The 22,929-nt window shown below is 43.1% G+C and overlaps 1 protein-coding gene across 1 annotated transcript; it reads right to left on the minus strand.

Moving 5' to 3' along the window:
* Nucleotides 1–616: 616 nt before the first annotated feature.
* Nucleotides 617–22,929, minus strand: SKP1 (S-phase kinase associated protein 1). The gene is made up of 6 exons (XM_061617099.1): nt 22,810–22,929; nt 19,599–19,695; nt 13,105–13,178; nt 10,233–10,376; nt 9,228–9,368; nt 617–1,016 (listed from the first exon to the last, which is right to left on the minus strand). The coding sequence occupies exons 2-6, from the start codon at nt 19,693–19,695 to the stop codon at nt 981–983; spliced, it is 492 nt and encodes a 163-aa protein (XP_061473083.1). The 5' UTR covers nt 22,810–22,929; the 3' UTR covers nt 617–980.

A 22,929-nucleotide genomic window follows, 5' to 3' on the forward strand; every position in this document is an offset into this window, starting at 1 on the left:
TTGTATATACAAAAAATGGAATGCAATACAAGCCAAGGGGACACCTTCTATGCTTCCTCCTATAAGGGAACTATTACAATGGAAAAAGGTTACTCTAATACCTGCAAGTGTTTTTCCCCCCTAGACAACCATTAAATGGCATCACATCAGTGTCCCACTGTGTATGCAGAGTGACAAGTCACTACAATCTGACCTCATGTACAGTGCTGCAACTACGCCTTTCACAGAACTTGCCGAATAGCAAGCACCAAGATGACTATCCAAGAAATGTTAGCTTTGGTAATCTGTTTTGATCATATAGTGGGATTTAATCTGTGGGTTTTAGGGGAATCAACACATAACTTTAATTTCCACAAAAGGGCATGATCTTTGTTACCTGGCTAAAAGACAGTTTAACAGTCCGGCTCTGCTTGCATTAAATCTACATTATGTCACCAGAATTGACCTTTAGTTAACAAAGCTAACATGCTTAGTTAGCAGTTGTCACCAACAAAAGGTGTGGAATAAAAGAAACCCCAAGCAATTCTTCCAATTGGTTTTCCAAGACTTCCTGTTGTTCTAAGAAACCACCTGCCTTTGAATGAATATAGGCTTCATTAATGATGTTACAGAAAACTTTTGCAAGTGGTTTTATTTACAGTGTCAGAGGTTACTGAATTTCTGACATCTTATTTTAATGTTACAGTGACACATTTAAAAGCATGGAAGGCTAGCTTGCAGTGCTAATTGCCATACAGAGTCCACACTGGGTTTAGTTTTATTCAGACCAGAGAAAAAGTAAAGACATCGGATTACACTGGTAAAAACTCAGCCAAAGGGATTTAAATCTATATTCAAATATTACACATGCAAAGAGATCGCCACCCTACAAGTACAACTTCATTTGCTGCTGCATTTGTCTAATATTAACAGGTATAAACAGAGCAGTGCAACTGGTATTTGGAACAATCCTTACAGTGTTAGGTGTCAGGCACAGGACTTCACTTCTCTTCACACCACTGGTTCTCTTTGCGTACCTAAAAATCAAGACCAATTTTATTACATTCACAGGGCTAAATGATTCTGGAAGTGGGTAAAGTAAAAGCAAGGTCACCTGAACTAAATGTCTTTCCTATAACATTACTACTCTAAGGGGGCAGGGGAGAATCACATGTTCCCAGCGCACTTGAGATTCAAATATTTAACACCCTGAGAGCTCTTTCTTACAGCAGATCTCTTACGCATCAGATTGGAAAGTTGGACTTACCGTGAAGTGTCCTTGTGGTCAGTGGAGAGTGGAGCAGAAAGGAATGGGTTAACTCCCGGAGGCAGAGCTCGTACTTTAAAAAAAGTTTAGTTGGTGGCTAGCCAAAGGGGAAGGAAACCTCCCCATCTCCAGTTTGTGACACAGCTGTAAAAAAACGAATACTGAGCAGCCGACCACTATCTATGTGAACTTGAGCACTGAAACTTGAACCGTGGATAGAATAAAAACAAACATTAACGCATTGGCAGACAGTGCCAGGGAGGGACGTAGGAGGCCCTTACTACTCTATCCAGAGAGTGAACGACTGGAGGTCGCCTGAGGGTTTCCAGAGAGGTGTCCTCCCCATCCCACAGCCTAGGTTTTGCTGCAGAGTAGGGCTGTCTGCTCCACTCTCCGCTAACCAGAAGGACACTTCACGGCAAATCCAACTTTCCACTCTCATCAGCGGAGGAGTGGAGCTGACAGAAATGGGATGTACCTGAGCAGTGACCCTCCCGCCCCCACATCCTCGGGTGGAAGCAAAACCTAGGCCACCACCCTCTGAAGAACCCTTCTGCCAAAGGCAGCTTCAACAGAAGCGAACGTATCTACCTTGTAGTGCTTGATGAAGGTGGATGGGTGAGCCCAGGTGGTGGCTTCACAGATTTCCTCCAGCAGAGCATCCTTGTGGAGCGTCGCTGTGGTGGCAGCCCCCCTAACTAAGTGTGCAGTGATGCCTGGAGGGGGGGCTCTCCCTTTGGCCTGATAGGCCTTAGCCATGCAATCCCTGACCCAGCAGCTGATGGTAGACCTAGACACCTTTAATCCCTGCACGTCCTGTTTAAAGAACACAAATAGGACCTCAGACCTGCTGAACAGTTCTGTATGGTCCAAGTAGATCCAAAGTGCCCACCTTACATGGAGTTGTGCCACTTCTCCCAGCAATGGACTGGGTTGAGGGAAACGTTGGGTAGAGAGATGTCCCCTGTAGAAAGGGGAGAAAATGCACCAGGGCAAACAACCACCTTGTCTGGGTGGAAAATGCACAGTTCCTCCCAAATAGAGTGGGCCCCCAGTTCCCGCACCCACCTAGCTAAGGTGATTGCCACAAGAAAAAGGGTCTTGAGGGTGAGGTCCTTGACTGGTATGGAACGTGCTGGTTCAAATGGATGCCGTGAGAGAGCTCTGAGGACTAAGGAGAGATCCCAGGAGGGAAACCTGTGTTGCACTGGGGGTGACAGGAGGGTTGCCCCTCAAAGAAAGCATTTGACCAGAGGGTGAGAGGAAACAGAATGGCCCCCCACCATAAGAAACACACTGCCAAGGGCCACGCCTATCTCTTGAGCGTGCTGTGGGCCGGCCCCTGGTCCAGACCGTCTTGCAGGTAGTTGAGAATGGTGTGGATGTGTAATTCTGTGACAGGTAACTGTTTGCGTCTACACCACTTGTTGAACGCCTTCCAAGTGAGGTCATAAATTCTCTGAGTGGATGGTTTGCGAGATGCCGGAATGGTGGAGACAACCCTCTCAGACAATCCCTCTTCAATTAGCCACTGCTGCTCAGCCTCCAGGCGTGAAGCTGGAGCCACTCTGGGTGGAGGATGGGGCCTTGTAAAAGCAGATCAGGTCTGGTGGGAAGGCACCACGGGGGAGTAGAGTTGAGATCCATCAGGTTGGAGAACCACAGTCTCTGTGGCCAGTGTGGAGCCGCCACTGTCACCTGGGGCTGGAGAACTCGAATTCTGCGGAGCAGTCTGGACAGTAGAGATAGAGGTGGGAAGGCATAGAGAAGTCCCCAAGGCCAAGAGGGTGTCTATGTCCTGGGTGCACGTATCCCAGCCTTGTGCCATGAACTGGTCCAGTTCGGCATTCACCGATGAGGCCAACAGGTCCATGCATGGGAGCCCCCATCTCCGAGTGATCTCTAGGAACACATCCCGGTGAAGGGTCTACTCTCCCTGGTGGACTTGTTCCTGGCTCAGCCAATTGGCTTGTGTGTTCAGGATCTCCTGCACATGTATGGCACATATGGATGCCAGGTGCCTTGTTGCCCACTGGAACAGCAAGTTGGTCTCCTCCTGAAGAGGGCCTATTTTGTGCCCCCTTGTTTGCAGACACATGCTGTGGCAGAGACGTTGTCAGTGTGTACTAGCACATGTATCCAATATATAAGAGATAGAAACTCCTCGAGTGCTAGTTGAATCACTCTGAGCTCCAACCAGCAGATTGACTGGCACTGCTCCTGTGCTGATCACTTCCCCTGTGCTATGTTGGAGCAACAGGTTGCTCCCCAGCCATACAGGCTCATGTCCGTGGTGACTATCGAGACCATTGGGGCTCTGAGGGGAAGGCCTTTCTCCAGATGAGGCAAATGTCACGACCACTGGAGAGATTCCCAACATGCCTTGGAAGGGTGATGTGCCAGTTCTGGCATGAGGTAATTTGGTCCCGATATGGAAGTAGCAGCCACTACAGGGCTCTTGAGTGGAAGTGTGCCCATGGCACAGAGTCTATGGCCACTACCATGGAGCCCTGCAGCTGAGCCAGTTCCATCAGAGGAGCCTGTCTGCCTTACAAGCACGTGTGCAGCTGGTGCAGAAGTTTGTCTATGCATTCAGTGGACAGGAAGAGCTTGCTCTGAGCCATATTGATGACCACTCCCAGATGCTGAAGGCGCTGGGTGGGGATCAGATGCTCTTGTCCCTGTTGAAGATGAAGCTCTGGTCCTCCAAATGGAGATCCCATTGCGCCACTGTTGCTGAGGAGGCCCTCACCAGTAGGTCGTCCAGGTAAGGTTATACACAGACTCTCCGAGTGCAAAGGTGTGCCACTACTGCTACCATGATTTTGGTGAGCACCCGAGGGTCTGAGGCGAAGCCGAAAGGTATGGCTCTGTATTGGTACGGTGGTGGCCGTGCACAAAGCAGAGGAAGCATCTATGCTGCTGGAGAATGGGAACAGGCAGGTATGCCTCTGTGAGATCTATAGATCCAAAGAAGTCCTCTGGTTGAATGGCTTCTGCAATAGACCTGAGCATCTCCATGTTGAAATTCTTTGTCCGTGGGAACCAGCTGAGGAATTTTAAATCCAAGATGGTGCGGTAATCACCACTGTGTTTGGTGACTGTAAAGAACACAGAGAAGATTCCTGAGGAACGTTGATGCTCTGGGGCAGGTTCTACGGAGCCTATCTCAAGGAGGTGAGAAATGGCATCCAGGGTTCTCTGCAGCTTCTCCAGCTGATGTGATGGAGGAGCTGTCCGCCGTCTGTCCTGCGGAATGGTGGCAAACTCTAGGGAGTAGCCAGACTGGATGGTGCTCAGTGTCCACTTGTCTGAGGTGGAGGCTGCCCAGGTATGTGCAAAAAATTGAAGACTGCCCCACCTGGGCCATCCTTGGCTTTGCTTGGCACTGGGCTTGGTTTTGGTGATGTTTGTTGCCTCCCCCCCCCCCCGGAGGAGGTTGTGGAGCGGGTGCACTGCCGGGAGGAATTCCAGTAAGGGTTCCAGGACCCAAGGAAGTGGCGAGTAGTTTTGTAGGTAGCTGGATAGCCCTTGGGGCAAAAGGAATGTGAAGTCTTCTTATGGGATTTGTCATCTTTCATAGGAGCAGAAGGAAGACTTGGTCTCCACCAAGCAGCGCTCTAGAGACTTGCCAAAGAGTTGACCACCCGAGTAAGGCAGAACTGCAAGACTGGCTTTGGAGTGATGGTCCACCTACCACTGTTTCAGCCGGATGTTGCATCTTACTACTACTCCATATCCAAGTGCTCGTGCCCAGTATTGCAGACTGTCCAAGGAGGCGTCTGCTAGGAATTTAGCTGTTTTTGCCAATTTGTGCAGCCCCTCCCTGATGGGCCTGGTATCTGGAGGCATTTCTGTCTGCAGCGCTTTAGCCCACTTGACCGCAGCCTGTGCCAGGAAAGAGTTGGCTGCCGAAGTTCTCATGGCCAATGCGGATGCTTTCTGTGCACGTTGTAAGCTAACTTCACTGCACCTGTCACGTTGGTCTGAAAGAGTATCTGCTCCTTTCTTGGGGATAGCTGTCTTGGCCCCAAGAGCAGATACAGGCTCTTCAATGGCCGGGACTTGAAAGGTTGCCATGGTCATGGCAGGAAGTCCATATAGCTTTTTGGACAGGGCATGAAGAGCTTTGGGTTTAGCTGGATGATCCTATTCTTTAACAAAACTTTGGAAATGGGATGACCACCTTCTGATCTTTGGGGAAGAAGTCTAAAGATCCCATTCCCCTTCCTCTAGTTTCCCACTTGAGGAGTTTCCTTAGAAGGGTCTAGCTCAGTGTTTCCCAATCTCTTTTTATTTTTTTGTTGCTGGACTACAACTCCCATCAGCCCCAGCCAGCATGGCCAATGGTCAGGAATTATGGGAACTGTAGTTCAGCAACAAAATAAATAAATAAAAGTTGGGAAACACTGGCTAGCTGAAGGCAGACCATAGCATTAGAAATCAAAATAGGATAGGAGTCAGGAGAATACAGTCTCTTATGCATCGGGAATGGCATGTGGAAATCCTTCCCTGATAGTTTCCCCTCTTCCTTCTTTGAGTCTGATGCAGCAGATGACAGGGGGTGCCCTCCCCAAGGAGTCTGGGCTAAGGGAAAGGCAGTCAGGCTGGAACCTGGAACTGGAGCATCTTTTGGGCTTATCCTTGTGAGGTTTAGGCTTCTGAAAGGAGTCCCTTCTTTTGCTCTTCCCCCTTCCTCTATCTGGGCTGGCATTCAAAGAGGAGGGAGAGTAGGAAGAAGAGGAGGAAAATGAGAAGTAATCACAGCAGTGGGTCTTGAAGTGCATGGAGCCTTTTTTCCTGTGCACATGGGCCCAACACTTTGCTAAGGAAGCCCCTGCCTCCCTCATCATGGCCTTAAGCCAGGCCAGCATAGCTGACGACGTAGAGCGTTTTTCTAAATTGTGAGATTTGGCATGCTTTTTACCTGCAGGAGTCACGTGTGCGTCCTCCCCTCCCCTTGGCTGAGTAGAAGGGAGATGAGAAAATGAAACTGTTTCAGGTGGGGAGTCTAGCATGGCATCCACCACTGAAGTGAGGGTGGCTAGGGGATTGCTTAACTAAGGAAAATCTACACCACCACCCCTCAGGGACCTGTCTTCCTCAGCTGAGATGCGAGACGGGCTGTCTCGCCCCCCCCCCAGGCATAGTTAAAATCCCAGCTGAAAAGAGGAGAGGCTGGAGCGGGCAATGCTCCCCGATTAAAAAAAAAAGCTTAACAGCTTTACCTGGAAATGAGGCAGCAGGGTGGCAAACCATGCCTGTTGCCAAGTGGGAGGTTCTAACTCAGCAATAGAAATGGATAGCGAGGACCAATCCCTGCTCCTCCCAGCTCCTCAGCAGCAACGCTCCTAAAGGCTTCCCTCTCCTTAGAACTGCGGAAGAGCGTTCTGATAAAGGACAGCAGGGGGAGGCAAGAGACAAATCACGCCCTTTGCCACACCCTGGCATTTCCCGCGCCTCTTCAGAAAACAATCCCTCTCTTCCTCCCTCAAATCTGCCTATTCACTTAGGGCGGGGTGTGAAAGAATAGAGGCAGAAGTCTGTGTACTGCAACTGCAGCTGAAGAAGATGAAACTCTGAGAAGAGCAGAGAAAATATCTAAACTTATGTTATATATGTTATGTTATATATGTTATGTTGAAAATAACTAAAATAACTAAAGTAAACCTAACCGAATCCCTTATGGGGACCCAAGAGAAATAGGCTGACTAATAAATAGGTTGACTCCATTGCTTGCTGAAGGCAGAGTCCAGAACTGGGGATGGGGAGAAGGTTTCCTCCCCCTTCCAGCTGACCACCAACTAAACATTTTTATAGTTTTGACTCTGCCTCTAGCAGTTAACCCATTCCTGTCTGCTCCGCTCCTCTGCTGACCAAGAACTATTAATGCTTAAAACCATGTGTGCAATTACATCACATGCCACACTAACAGATATTTCTATGGAGCGGCTGTTGTAATTACACGAAAGATAAGCAAGATCTACTTTGTGACACCATTAACTTATTCTGCCACAAAAATAAACCTAAGGGGGAGACAGGGTTCAGGCAACAGCAATATTTCTGAACCTTTCAGTTGTTGGATGCCCAGAGTTATATTTACACAGAGTTGCACTACAACCCAGGATGGGCTTTGTTAAGTAGATGTCAATAGTTATATTGTACAGCGCTTGTGAAATGCCTTGAACAGTATGAATCAATCTGAAAGAAAGTAGAGCTAGAGAGACTGAGTTTAATGGGATTCACTTCTATGAACTGCCATAGGATAATGTCCTGCACCACTATGCACACACTATAGGATGGAAAAAACAGACATTGTCACTCATGTCCCACTGCCGCCACCCCATCCCCCAAAAAAACTGTTCAGTCCTCAGCAGCTTTGGCTATATTAGCATGCTCTGGCAGCAACTTCTGTTACATGACTGCTGCCAGACCAAATTGGCTTCTTCACAAAAATAGCCACAACCATGGCAGAATGGAGAGACTTCCTGGTGGGAACAGAGGGCAGCAGTGCCTTTTCTTCCAGGCATAAGGCAACAGTAAAAGTACATTTAAGTTGCCCTTTTGTGTACACTTACACGGAATTAACTCCCAATAAACTCAAATAAGTGAGACTTGCAACAAATGGTGCAACATGGAGTGTTCCTGTATAGTACTCCCATCAGCCATACCTTTTTCCAGGACACTCCACTCCATTTTCCTTCCTACCCGGTTTTCTGGGTTTTTTTCCAGCCAAACATCCAGTCAGCATTCTGTGCCACTGAGCACACTTTAGTACTTATTAGGCTGCTTTTAAGGTTTTTCCTCCACTGACCCCTCAAGGGTTGTTTCCCTAAAGTTTTTTTGTAATTCTACAAACCTCAGGGCTCCAACCAAGCCTAAGCATAACAAAGTGGATGGAAGTGATCAGTGCTATTTTTGCTATATAAGTAATGACACTTATGCCTGAAATGGAGGGAATTATGTTTACTTCCAAATATAACTACATACAGGGTTATCAGGCATGTGGACTGGAGGAGAGCCTTCAGCAGTGAAAACACTGGCTACAGGCCACTAACAGTAGTTTTAATATGCAAAGTGATTGTCAATTTGATGTTAGTCTGACAGTGGGACTTGGGCTTGAAAGCTCTCACACTGAATTCAAGCTCAGTGAAGTCTTGCTAAATTGCTTAGGCAAGTCATTCTCCCAGTTGCATTTCCCTTACAAAGACAAACAAGATAAAAATTATTCTAAAGAATTACTTGCCCGTGACACCTTCTGATTCTACAGCTAAACAGAGATTTATATCCAAGGCTTACATGTTGCAATCTGGATTGACAGTGGACTGACATGAGGAAAGACCTCTAGTTTAAAATAATATTGCTGCTCTAAGGGCTCTAAAGGTGCTATACAACTATAAGGGATATAGGATGGATCCACAGGCAGTTTTTACTCTAGGAAAAGACAATGTCCCCACTTACACTTTGCTATTTTAAACTGCTCTATTCGTACACTGAATATCGAACCGTGCTTTAATTCCAAGTTGTAATTTATCAAAGGTAATGCCAATATTACTTTTAAATGTTAACTTTGAAATGTCTGCATAACATTTGGTTTGGCATTCTACTATTTAAGGAAAATAGTTATGCATGTATACCACTACACCTCCCTAATAGAAGTATATTTTTTAAAATAAATATATATGCTAGCAGTGCTTTATCAAAATATTCTAGAGTAGTGTAAAGAAAAACTAATTCACATGCTTTACATATTGTGTATCTTATTTGCACACTACAAGCTTTGAGCAACTGCTTTATCTTGGCGAGGGTCCAGAACCCTAACAGAGACTACCATTACTGGAGAAGAACGTCATGCAGACCATCATGAATGATTTGTTGCTCAATAGATGAGATTATGAATCTCAAACAACTAAGCAATAAAGGTAGTATAGATTATATTTTAAGCAGAGCAGTTACATTCAAGGCCAAAACCATGTCATACCTGGGCTTCTTCTTCTTCAGTAAAGTCATTCTTGATATTGAAGGTCTTGCGGATTTCTTCTGGTGTTTTTCCTTTAATCATATTTGCAACAGTCTTGCATGTCACATCAAGTAAGCCTTTGATGTCTAAGTAGTTTGCAGCCTTTAAGGAAAAGAACCAATTTGAAGTCTTGTGCTCAGTGTACTACCACCAAAATGCATTATACTGTCAGACGTTTTTATTTATATACGAAAACAAAGAGGTATCTTATTTCATTGCCAATTACTTACTTGCAGGATCTTGTAGTATGATGTCTGAATAAAATCTAAAGACCATTATAAACAAATTTTCTTTGGTTTAGAGACTTTAGAAGGACCATCTATTAAGCCATACAGAGAACCCCAGATGTTAGACTATTATTACTAATTAATTAAATTTCTATCCCACTCTTCTTCCCAAGGAGCACAGAGTGGCAAACAATAAAAAAGCAAAAAATACCATTTAAAGAAATTAAAAACATTTAGAACATCACTGTCCCCACCACCAGCTTTCCATAAGTTGGAGGGAGAACGTCTGCAGCAGAGAGCCTGCTATACACACTAGCTCCACACACATTTAGAATCCTGATTATGCAGGGTCCAAAAGGATTGCTTCAAACAGAGTGAATGGGTAGTAAAATGGCAAGTTCAACAGTCAACGGTCATTCAGTTATGCAACATGCAACTTTAGTTGTGAGCTTCTATTTTGCATTCAATTATGCATGCTTGAAGTAATGTTAGCCTACTGAAATTCCTTTTATTATATGCATGCTTCCTATATTTTTAGAGAATGAAACACCTCTTTAAAGTACTAGTATTTCAGATTTATAAGGACAGTTTGCTTAACATAAGTTAGAATGAAATCTACTGGAATAAAGTTACTACATTGTTAAACAGGAAATACTAGAAATTTCTGCAATACCTTCTAACATGGCATTAATCTACAAGTTTACCTGGCAGCTAACTAGGATATTCAAAGCCAACCTACCAGGATAAGTTCAAAGAGAGTTCCTTGGTCTACTTTAAGAAATTCTTGGTCCCACACAGGGATGTCATCTGTTCGTTTCTCTTTGTTTTCATCATCCTCAGGGGGAGGTGGGTCATCTTTATGGTGGGTGCACCACTGAATCACCTTAAGAAATTAGAGCAAAGTAGCTTATGAAAGATCTTCACAATATTTATTTAGTCTAAGATTAACATTTGCTCTTACAATAAGCCGATCAGTTTTATCAGTATTCAGAGATGTTTTTGCACAATCACTATTTAGTACAATGCACAGCAATAATCTTTTCTGCATGTTTTACTTGTTTAAATGGAAGGTTCTGTCATTTTTAAGCATGCCACCAGCTGCTAGTAGCATAACCTCAAAACACATCGCCTGCAAATGCTGTGAACCAGATTTCATGCACTAATCGCTGAACTGTTTTCAAAATTTCAATCTTGTGATGCCATTTGAGTACTTTTAAACTAACAGAACATGCATGATCATGCGGGAACAAGTACAGATAAATTAAACGGAATGAAAAACTGAGAAGACCGGTGGACAAATGTTGCCTTATTTAAAACGAATCGATTCTAAAATATGTATGCATGCTTAAACTAGTAAGGGTCAAACTGGAGCCCTATGGGAAACATTCATCTTCATGTAATTCCAACAGCATGATGAGGAACAGCGGGGCTGTACTTGCCCCCCGATCACACCCATCACTCTGCCCCACAACTTTCCAGATGTTGGAAGGAGAAAGTGGGCAGCAGGAGGCCTTTGGTTCACAAGGAAACTTCTCCCACATTTAGAACACTGATTGTGCAAGTGCTAATTGAGTAAACAAATTCTATGTCAGTAAGTGTAAAATGATGCACACTGGATAAAAAATCCTAATTGCACATGTATTCTCATTGGGTCTGAACTGGCAGTGGGTGAACAGGAAGACCTTGGGGTCATAGCGGATAGCTCAATTAAGATGTGGACCACATGTGCAGGAGCTAAGAAGAAGGTGAATTCCATGCTAGGGATCACTAGGAAAGGGATTGAAAATAAAAATACCAATTATCATAATGCTGTTATACACATCTGTGGGGCAACCACATCTGGAATACTGTGTACAGTTCTGGCTAACATACCTCAAACAGGATCTTATAGAGTTGAAATGGTTGAGAAAAGAGCAACCAAAATGATCAAGGGGCCAAAGCAACCCCTTATGAGGAAAAGGTTACAACATTTGGGGCTTTTTAGTTTAGAGAAAAGAGAATGCACATGATAGAGGTGTATAAAATTATGCATAGTGCAGAGAAAGCGGATACAGAGAAGTTTCTCTCTCTCATATAATACTAGAAATAGGGGGCATCCAATGAAGCTGCCTGTTGAAGATTCAGGCCAGACAAAAACTTTCTTCACACAGCACCCAGTTAAACTACGGAATTTGCTCCCACAAGATGTAGTGATGGATACAGCTTGGATGGCTTTGAAAGAAATTAGACAAATTCAGAGGATAAGTCTATCAATGGCTCCTAGCACCAATGACTATCTTCTCCCTCCACTGAGAGGCAGCAGGCCTCTGATTACCAGCTGCTGGGAATCACAAGTAGGGAGAGTGCTGTCAGAGTTGCTGCACTTAGGCCCTGTTTGTAGGCTTCCCATAAGCCTCCAGTTGGCCACTGTGAGAACAGGATGCTGGGCTAGATGGGCCATTGCCCTGCTCCAGGAGGGCTCTTCTTATGTCTTAAAATTAAACAGGAGACTAGCCACACAGAGCAGGATCCCCACTTCATACGTTTCCCTCCAAAACATGCTAAGTGGCAGAATTGGGTGACAGGGATGTAACAGAGGGAGTGAGGAGCAAGAACGGCCCTCCCCCCAATGCAATTGGAATTATATGAGAATGAACACCCACATAGGCCTTAGAAATAATACAAATATGGGCTCTGTAGTGTATAGGGTAGAAGCAAGTACTTGCTGGGGGGGAAATGGCATCTGTCAATAACATACTTATCTGTTTTCTGAGCAGAATGCTACCTTGACCATTTTGATAGGAGACAATGATTTCACTTTTATTAACTAGGCTTAGTGTGTCTATACCTAGAATACTAGGAAAACATGAACAAGCAACTTGTGTGACTATCTGCTTTAATCAATTTCTACTGCTTTAAATCAAATATCATGCACTAGGAATGTTTGTACCACTCCTCTTTAAACCTTTCTGTCCAATCAAAAAGTATTTGCCAGCTGAATTTTGCTTGAAGCAATATTCCCTCTAGCACCACTAACACAATACTGAATATCCACATCAGCATTGTGGGGAACCTTGCTCAATGTATGCATACATGTGTGTACATGTGTATGTACAGAGATAATATTCTGCCTTTAGGAGATAAATATGGAAGCAGCAGCACTAAGCAGGGCAGGATGCATACAAAGAAGAGGCCTATAAGAACAGTGCCAGTAAGAACACCTAATATTAATAACTCAACTCCTAAGCAACAAAAAAAGTACTGAATGAGCATCCTATGCTGGGCTGCATAGAGCGGGCAAGTGCACGGCCATAGAGAACAAAAAAAGCCTCTCTATTTCCAATGGCATAGAAATGCAAGAGAAATAGTTCCTTTACTCACTGAGCTCTAACAATGCAACATATACCAACTAATAGGCTTGTGTAGAACGCACAAGCACATTCCATAAAACTTTTGCATCAACAACGGATGCATTATTTGGAAGTTGTGCTTCATTTTCCCAGCCCTGGATACACTTCTCTCAATAGAAGAATAGCTTTCGGAGAAGATGTCTGTATTGTATACAACCACGTTAACAGTCTAAAAGTTCATGTTGCATATGTTACCAAAGCAGGATTACTTTTCAACATTACCTTTTTTAATATAGCTGCATTAACGTTTGGAAGAGGGACAGGATCATCATCTCCCTCATCATCCATCCCCAGATCTGAGAATTGGGGAAAAACAAGCAATTTAGATAGCCAGTTAACTTACATTTCCTAAAAGCCAGCTTCTACTGTAACTTAGTAGCATTCAGATCCTGTTCTTGACTAAAACATGGGTAACTGTCAGGGACAGTCTTCTCCAATACAAAGGCTATGCAGTGTAAACTACAAATATAGTGATTCTATTTGTTTATTTAAGACTGATTGCATTAGAAGGGGTGCAAGCCATCTTGCCTAACTTCTGCCCAAGAGAAGACATGTTCCTGAACTGAAGAAATTTTCATTCTCTCTCTAGATATATAACAAAAGTGCTGAATTACTTGACTAGTTAACATGAGAGGCCTGCAGCCAATGTTTTGCCTGGTAAATTCCCCATACAGTCTGATCATATTTACTTAAGACCACTTAACTGTTAGCATTTCTAAAATAAAAGATACAGAAAATAAAAATCATAAAATCATAAAACTGAACACTACCTTAAAATGCCTGTGAGAACAAGTCTTAGTCATGTGCCTGAGGTTGAGCAAGAAGGGTGACTGTCTAATCTCAGTTGGGAAGGAGTTCCACAGGCTTGGGGCCACAACACTGAATGCACAGCTTCTAATCGTTATGAGCCATGCATCTAAGCCATGGAGGACCACCAACCAAAATTCACCCAAAGATTTCAGTGATTAGGATAGGATATAAGGCATCAGGTAGTCCTTAAGATATCCTGGACCCAAGTTTTAAGTGCCTTGTAATTTAATAAAAGAACCTGGAACCTGGCACAGCAGCATATGGGCAGCCAGTGCAAGCTTTTATTTAATTTCATTTATTTATTTATTAAATTTACATCCCGCCTTTCCTCCCAGTGGGAGCTCAGGGTGGCTTTTAACCACTGGAGTAACGTGCTGGCAGTAGTCTGTCCCTATCAACTGTTTGGCTGCAACATTTTGCACCAGCTGGAGCTTCCAGACCAGGCACAAGGATAGCCCCACAGAACGCACTGCCATAATCATATCTTGAGGTTACCATTACATGGATCACTACAGGCAGGCTATCCCTGTCTAAGAATGGCTGTAGTTGGCACACCAGGTTGGTAAAGGGTATATGTATATTTGAAGTAAACATTCAAGTTCAATGGGGGTTATTTCCCATAGAATTATGCCCAGGACATTGTTTACCTTTGCCACCACCATGCCTTTTGTCTGGGAGTGAAAAGGGGGACCTCTTGCTCTATTCCACTCCCTTATTCATGAATGTACCCAGTCCTCAGCCAATGCTGATATTTTTTTCAAAGAAGCCATTTGTCTATTGCTCCACAGTCACTTTTAACATGTATTGCTTCGTTAGCATGCAATTGTTTCTTTGTGATGGTCCTTAGCAATTGAGTCTAACAGACCGACTGAGGAACAATCTCAGCTTCTGTTTCTTTCTCTCCAGACAGAGAAAGAGAGAGAAAATATATAACGTCAAGAAAGGCATCAACCTGTACACATCTACAAGGAAGTAAATCCAAATGGAAGGATCAACAGAAGTTACTTACAAGTTAACATGCACATGATCAGACTGTAAACAGGTCTAATTCTTTTTGCTGATCTGACTCTCCTTCCCCAGTGAGGGGCACACGTGAATTGTGTGAGCATTTGCCACCAAAAGGATAATCACAGAATCACAAAATGGTAGAGCTGGAAGGGGCCTATAAGGCCATCAAGTTCAACTCCCTGTTCAATGCAGGAATCCAAGTTAAAGCATACGCGACAGATGGCTGTCCAGCTGCCTCTTGAGGGCCTCCAGTGTTGGAGAGCCCACCACCTCCCTAGGTCATTGGTTCCACTGTCATACTGCTCTAACAATTAGGATTTTTTTTCCTGATGTTCAGCTGAAATCTGGCTTTCTGCAACTTGAGCTCATTATTCCATGTCCTGCACTCTGGGATGATCACAAAGAGATCCTGGCCATCCTCTGTGTGACAACCTTTCACATACTTGAAGAGTACTATCATATCTCCCCTTAAGATATCTAGTCACCAAAGACTCCATTTGGTCTACCTTCCAACCCACAACCTCCGCCCCTGATCCTAAGCAATGCCACCATTGCTTTTCCTCAGGCAAGCTGATACAAGCAAACGGCTCTTTAAGTCCTCTGTCTATATAAGTTCCCCTTTCATACCACAGTGAAACAAAATGAAATGCACAAAGGAAGAACTTTAGGCCTCTAATGCTGTTCACATGGGGAAGGTGCTGAAGTGCAATCTGTGCATCATGACTAATACAGAACGACCTCTTAAAGCTCTTAATCTACATCAATGGACCCAACATTTCATTCAGAGCATGACCCCAGTAAAGAGTGCCAACTTCAGGAAATATGGTGTGCCTTCTGTAACACCAGAGCTGCTATTTAGATTGTGAAGTACTTTTATCGAAGTATAACAGCCATATTAGATCTTGAGAGAAATATTGCTATGAACTAAATAAAAATTTTAAATGCTTGCCAAGCTGTTTGTAATGATCTAAACACGCCATGTCAACATGGCTGCACAGGTAGCATCTTTATGCTCTATTGAGCAAAGACCTATTTATTTATATTTAACAAAATGTATGTACTGCTTGATTGTAATAAAACCTCAAAGCAATTAACAAAAAAATAAACATTAACATTTTTATCAAAAGAGACAGTTAAAAACAGGTATTTAAAACATTCAAAACTAATTAAAATTAATAAACTAAAAACACATTAAAGTACATGCAACTTCCACATGTCTAGATAGGCTTGTCTAAAGAAAAATGTTTTAAGCAGGTGCTGGAAAGACACCTACCTGATGTCAATAGGCAGGGAGTTCCAAAGTGTAAGTGCTGCCAAAAATTTAAAACAGGGGTTGAGAGCCTTTTTAGCTCTACAGGGCAGATCCTTATCAGGATCAACATCATGAGGCCACCCACCTGCCAATCACATGGTGTCATTATGAAATCACATGCTTGACAGGAGGGCGGCAGCATCCGTCTGTCATTCTTTGCAAAGATTTACAAGTCTCCCCTCTCTCCCCTTAAAACTCCTAATCTCAGAGGTTTAAAAGGGGAACATGGGGAGACTTGCAAATGCTTTAAGACATCTTTTGCGATCCTGTTTGAGCCTCCAGAGGCTCAAACTACATCAGCAAGATTTAGGTTCGGCTCATCAGGTGATAAGCAGGGCTTAAAGCCCATTGCAAAAGTACTCTTTAAAGCAACTCCATGCTTTTGCTTTAAACAAGCAAGTAGGTGGCAGCAGGGGAGAGGAGGAAGAAGCCTGCTCCTTCCCTCCTCTCCTCACCTCCTCAGCTACTACCAACATATGCCTGCACACTTAAAGAAGAAGCACAGAGCTGCTTCAAAGAGTGCTTTGGCAAAGGGCTTTAAACCCCACTCAACAGCTGATGAGTGCAGATTAAATCCTGCTGACTTGGCTGTGCAATTCTGTTCTCTGCTGGGAACAGGGCATGCAGTCAATGCAGGATTAAACTCTATCCTCCCGCCCAGCAGCTGACGGGTAGGTGGGGTAGATTGGGGGGAAATGGCATCATGGGCCAAACTGGAGCTCCTGGCGGGCTAAGATTGGCCCATGGGCTGGAGGTTCCTCACCCCTGCTTTAAAACTAAACATTTTTGAGCACATGAAGAATCACCTAGCACAACATCCTAATCATGAGTAATGTAACCTAAAATCTAGAGAATGGTCACATTAACATGCTCTTGCACAAAAAAAGTTATATTCTTTAATTACTTCAGATGGCAGGTCATAATCATTTGGTTAGATTAAGAACTTAAGAGGTAATCAATCTATGTGAACAGCTGATTATTAAAAGATGGACAATAAGATGCACCATTACTTAATGGATTTATCTGCTTTACAACAACTGTCCACTGCCCTAAAATAGCAGCAAAAACCCAGTATGTTTTTGTGGGGACAGCAGTGCCAATTCAAGGGGGCTCCAAGTGCTTTAAGATACTCTAGAAGTTTTTAACTCATATCCTACATTTATTAGTCACCCAATAAGGAGGATTCTCTGGGCAACATCAGCCCTTTCTTCCTTAAGGATAACAAAAAACCACCAACTACATATAATGAATCTCTTGAAGCCTATGCAGAAATAGGATGACACTCATAAGGTTGTACCAGCATCTGGTGATATGTATCTTTGCTATGGGCTAATCATACTTGCAACACTAGGGCAAGCGAATTTCACTATACTTAATTGGCTGGAAGTGTAAATTTACAAACAGCACTTGAAAACGTTGATGTCTGCATGTGTTGCATGAACCAACCTGCTAAGGAAGCACTGGATACAGATAACCCATTCTTCCACCAAAACCACCCACTAATCTAGCCTTATTTTTCGTTTTCTTTTTCAGCCGAATTAGGTGGGAAGGCCACTTCCAATCATTAACAGGATATAAAAATACAAATTCCATATGAAAAATATCACAGTATAAATAGATAGTTAAACACAAAGTTATAAACAGAGCCAACAGAAAAAAATGGGAAGCAGTCCACAAAGATTGCTGCAGCCCTGTTTTTAAGGATTATAAACAGTTTGCTTTACATAAAGACCATGTGGTTTACAGCCTCCTTTTAAATTGCCAGCAATCAGAATTAAGCTTTTATCCTGGATAATTTAATTGCTTCCAGCAGGGCTGTGGAGTCAGAGTCGGAGAGTCGGAACTGGAAGCAATTTTGGGTGGAGTCGGTAGAAATGTACCGACTCTGACTTCAAAATAAATTTTGATTGACAACTTTTTTAAAATATAAATTCAAAATGTCAAAGAAGCTTCCCATGGTCAGCTGTATTTGAGCATTTCACCATAACTCAGGATGGAAAACATTTTGTGGGTCAGTGTATGACACAGGACCCAGATGAAGACAAATGCTGTGATGCCAAGATCAGCGCATATTCAGGCAGCGATAAAAATGCTCCTATGAGAGCTTCCAATTTTAAAAGACATTTACAGCGCTTTCCAGGGCTGTGCAGTCAGAAGCAATTTTGGGTGGAGTCGGAGTTGGACAGTAGAAAAATAGAGGAGTCGGAGTCAAAGGTTTGGCGTACCGACTCCACAGCCCTGGCTTCCAGCTCACAATTCCACCTATCTACTCAAATGTATACTATCACTTTACCAAGGCTCAGCCATAGCTGGAGGCTGGAGCAGGCATAGTAAAGCATCTGTTAAGCCCAAAATAAAAGCTTTGTCATTAAGCACTGAAAAATCTGCCTTGCTCATCTTTGAAATACTTTTGTGACATACTCCTGAACTGTAGAAACAGGTTGTATTCATAGCCACTCATTTGCTAGGGAGCCACATACTTACATTAAAAACAAAAAGGAGGCTGTGGCACCTTAAAGACAAACATTTACTGTAGCCTAAGTTTTCATGGACTAGAGTCCACTTCATCAGATGAATGATGGTTGGCAGATTCTCTGTGTGTGCTGGCAAACTGCATGGCAAACACAAAATTGTTAACAGAAGGACAAAAATGCCATGAGTTGCAAGAGTTCTATTCTGACATTTCTACATGGGTTGTGAATCCATGGCCTGCAGCCCACAACTAACCCATAAAACCACTTCTAGTGGCACGCCAGCCCTCTCCCATATCGGGCACCTCTTCCCTCCAACTTACTTGTATAAGTGCTTCTTCCTCAAGGGCAGCATCATTGCTAGAAAGTCTTAGCATGGAGAAAACAAGAAGCACTCCTTCCTACAGACTAAGACCACCAAGCAATGGTATCACACCAGAGGGAGAAGAGGCACCTTTGAAAAGTAGGTCAGAGGTTTTGGCCCTAGTACTGGGCTAGGCAGAGAGATTCCTCTCCTCCTAGCTCAGCACTGCAATGGGGAGGAGAGGAAATACAGTTTCTTTCTCTTCAATGAACAATCCCTGATGATCAAGAGACAGTCTTTCCTCTCCTCAATGTGGCAGGGAGAAGAGAAAAACATATTTGCTCTTCAGAGACAAAATGAAAGTGGGTGGGTGGGTGAGGAAGACTGAGAAGGGAGCTGTGTGCCTGCAGGTGTGGTATGTGCTTTATGCATGGGTCGATGCATGAGGTATGTGTGGTGCGACAGTGAGTGTGTGTATGTATGGTCTGTATATGCATGCTGTATGTATGATATGTAAGTGTAATGGTCACACCCGCTGCTAAAAGACGACCCTCAAAGGGACAGCTGACTTTCAGTGTGGTCCTTGGGCTCAAAAAGGTTAGACTCTCTCATGTTCTGAATATGCGCAGTCATTAAAATACCTAAAAATATGGCCTAAACAGATTTGCTATTATCCACATGTACCTTAAAGTTTCTATGTATGATACCTATAGTTATTTCATGTTAACCCAGGCATTAATCTGTTCCTAGCATGCATCAACTTTCTTCAGTCCCACTCATTTCAAGTTACATATCTTCACGCTGCCCTTACCTTCCAACATAGTCTTGATTGTTACAGACTGCTTTGCAATTTCAACATCAACCTCAAATATTTCTCCATCAGAACTCTGCAGTTTAATTGAAGGCATCTACAGTAGAAAAATAATAGTTAATTTTCTTAGCTACATTTGTTTAAAGAATGGCTCTCTTACACAGTGCATCTTCTACTGAAAAGCAGATCACACTGAAAGGACAATCAATATTGGCCCTGTATTGCAGATGTGAGCTGACAAAGGTAATGGACTGCCTAAGACCACCACCAAGCAAGTTAATGACTAAAAAGAAATTTGAACTGGTTACAGTTCACTTTTTGCCCTTGCAGTAGCTCAATCAGTTGCCAATGTGCAAGGCTAAAGCAGGTGTACTGATCAAGTATTGTGGATGGTTTAATCAGGATCTCACATTAGGTTGGAATAGAAAACTGCTGTATGGAGTAAGAATAAAATTGCTTTCCTTAATCCTGATATGTTTGTGCACCACTTTGCACAGCCTTTTCTTTACCTGCAGTATTGATTATGCTCCTACAAATGAAGTCATGCTCAAGCTCCGAAATCAGATAATTATCTTGGGAACTTGGCCAATGCCGACTCCAGTCCTCTCTAGACTATGTATCAGGCAAGCTTCCAGCATATGATGCTGCACTTTTAAACAGCTACTTAATGCTTTTTGCTCTTAACACCAGTGGGAAGAGATAGGTTTCATAATCTGTGCATTAGAAAATGACAATGCAAGTACAAACTTGCTAGATAACAAGTAACAGCATTCAAGAATTTCACAAGATGTTTTAATCTTACTGACTTTCAAATTGGCTCTGAAAAACTTCAAATGCAAGAACCACAAGCTACTATTTTCAGTGTACAACATCAGAAACATAACCATTTTGTGGACTAATGCTAAAAAATAAACTCTATTCCCAAAACGTAGCAGTGCAGACTTGAAATGTATGGCAAGTTCTGTGTTCACCAGCAAGCACATTTTTTCCAGACCTTTCATGTGCAAAAGCTCCCCCACTTAGTCAACTCTTGTAAAAGCTCTCATAGAGAATCAAGTCATACATATTAATATATCGAATCAGTTCAGTTTTAGAATTAGACTCTGAAAAAACATTACAGACAAAATTTCTTCTCTCACACATAAGTACTGATGTGTCATGAATTTTTTGAGGGTGGTTAAGAGCCCACAGATCCAAGATCTGCTCCATCCAGCACTAACCTCCCAGGCTATAGTTTGAAGACACGAGGTCGTCACCTTGCTGAACCTAAGCAATTCTGGGTCTGGTCAGTGCCTGGATGGGAGACAGCCTGGGAACAATTATGTATGCTGCCTTGGGTTCCATGGTGAAAGAAAGGCAGTGTATAAATGTAACTAATAAATAATTTTGTGGGTTTACTGTACCTTCTCAGTTTTGATCTTGGCAGCAATCAACACAGCCATTGCATAAGGAACACAACTGTTTCCAGGTGCTTACCTTTCAGTTTACCACTACAGTATTAACATTTCAGCATATTTTTGAACATTCCAAAGCTAGTACACATCACAATATGATATTGCATTTCTCTTAAAAGCAAATTATGTTCAAAAACACTATGTAATTTTAGTAACACAGAATTGAGATATAATCATTTGAACTACCAAGTAAGTCCAAAAAATGTAAAAAAATATATTTTAAAAGATAAGCCATGGAAACACATTTTAAGATCAAGCTAAGTTTTGAAATTTCAGATTCATTCTACAGGAAGCTGCATTGTAAATAGGTTCAGCTACTACTACCAAGCCTATTTCTTATGTAACCTTTTAGCTGCTCCAGTTTATCGGAAATGTTTTAGAAGTTTTTTCAGTCTGACATTATTTATTATGGCTCTTTGGCTCAAAGTTGGACTCAAACATATTACACAGAAAAAACTGTACAGAATTAACAATGAATGGTTGGGGCAAGTGAGCATTACATCATTGAAGTGTTCTAAATTAGCAATTATTAGAATTGTCATTACACATTTTATAGATACAAGAAAGCTTTAAGTAGTCAGAAAGTAATCAGGCTATGTTGAAGCCGCTATCTAACTAAAGCTAAGGAGGTCTAGATCTAGTCTCCTGGATGGGGTTCTATGCCAGAGTGCAGGATATAGATACCTGCACACAATACTTTTGAATAGTTTTTTCTCCTAATTTTCTACCAAATGCAAACAGGTTACCAAGAGACACTGCATAACATCTCAACTTTTAATATATTCTTTCCAGTTCTCAGTCAGCCGTATGATTAAAATTATAGTTGCAATACAGAAACCATTCAAAAGTTTGCGTTACTTTATATATGCCCCCCACAGCCTTTTCACAACATAAGTCGGTCAAACAAAATTCTATGAGCTTTTTATAGACTGGTAGTTTGGTTCTGCATGTAACAGAAGATTCACCCAACCTAAAAATGTTTACATCTAAATAGCTGTAAACATCTAATCGTGAGGTGATAATCCTAGCCAAACGGATCAGTAGACCAAAGCATGATCTTCGTTACTGGTGATTTTGAAATGGTGCACCTACACTCCCGACCACAAAAAAATATATGAAAAGACTAATGTTTAATTTTAAAAGCCGTTTCTAGTTAAACAGCTATGGTAACCAAGCAACATGGCAGGCAAAACCTACATGTACAACAAGAGGCACAGTAAAGTGCATGCCTTCTCTAAATTAGCCACACATAACTAAGAAGGTCTGTCTGAAAGGCTGCAGCCTTCGGGGCAAAGTAAGCATGCCCTACAAGAATTATTTCAGAACTACATCACACATCGCTGTTTAAAATACGAACCCGCCTCCTTTTTTATTTCTTATTTTAACAAAACCATTTCCATAACATAAAATGGGGGAGGCGGGAAATAGAGGCAAAAAGGAAAAGAGGCTTGTGTTCGTGGCTCCGTAGAAGGGGAGACTCATAAGCGGGGGGGGGGGGTCCTCATGTAGTTACTAGTCACCTTCCCTTCTTCTACACCAACCTCTAATCCCACTGCTGGAAAGGGTAGCGGCGGCGGCACCGCTTGACGAGGTAGAGACTGTTCCCTTAACAGCCACCTGCCAGTAAGTCTCTAAGCCCTTCTCTCCACTGCGGCCTTTCAATTCCGCCCTCGAACGTCTCCCTCCTTCGCGCCTCAGACCCCGGGAGCACAAACTAAGGAACGAGGCCTAGACCCAGGCCTCACGACCTCACTCACCGTGAGGCAGCAACAGCGGCGGCTCTCGGCCCTTCCCTACGCGACACCACCCAAGTAAAATTAGCGAGCTTCGTAAAGGCGGCTTACTGCCGTCGCTTCTTATAGAATGGGGGGCGGGGC

Source organism: Rhineura floridana, chromosome 3, assembly GCF_030035675.1.
Source record: "Rhineura floridana isolate rRhiFlo1 chromosome 3, rRhiFlo1.hap2, whole genome shotgun sequence".
Classification (NCBI taxonomy): Eukaryota; Metazoa; Chordata; class Lepidosauria; order Squamata; family Rhineuridae; genus Rhineura; species Rhineura floridana.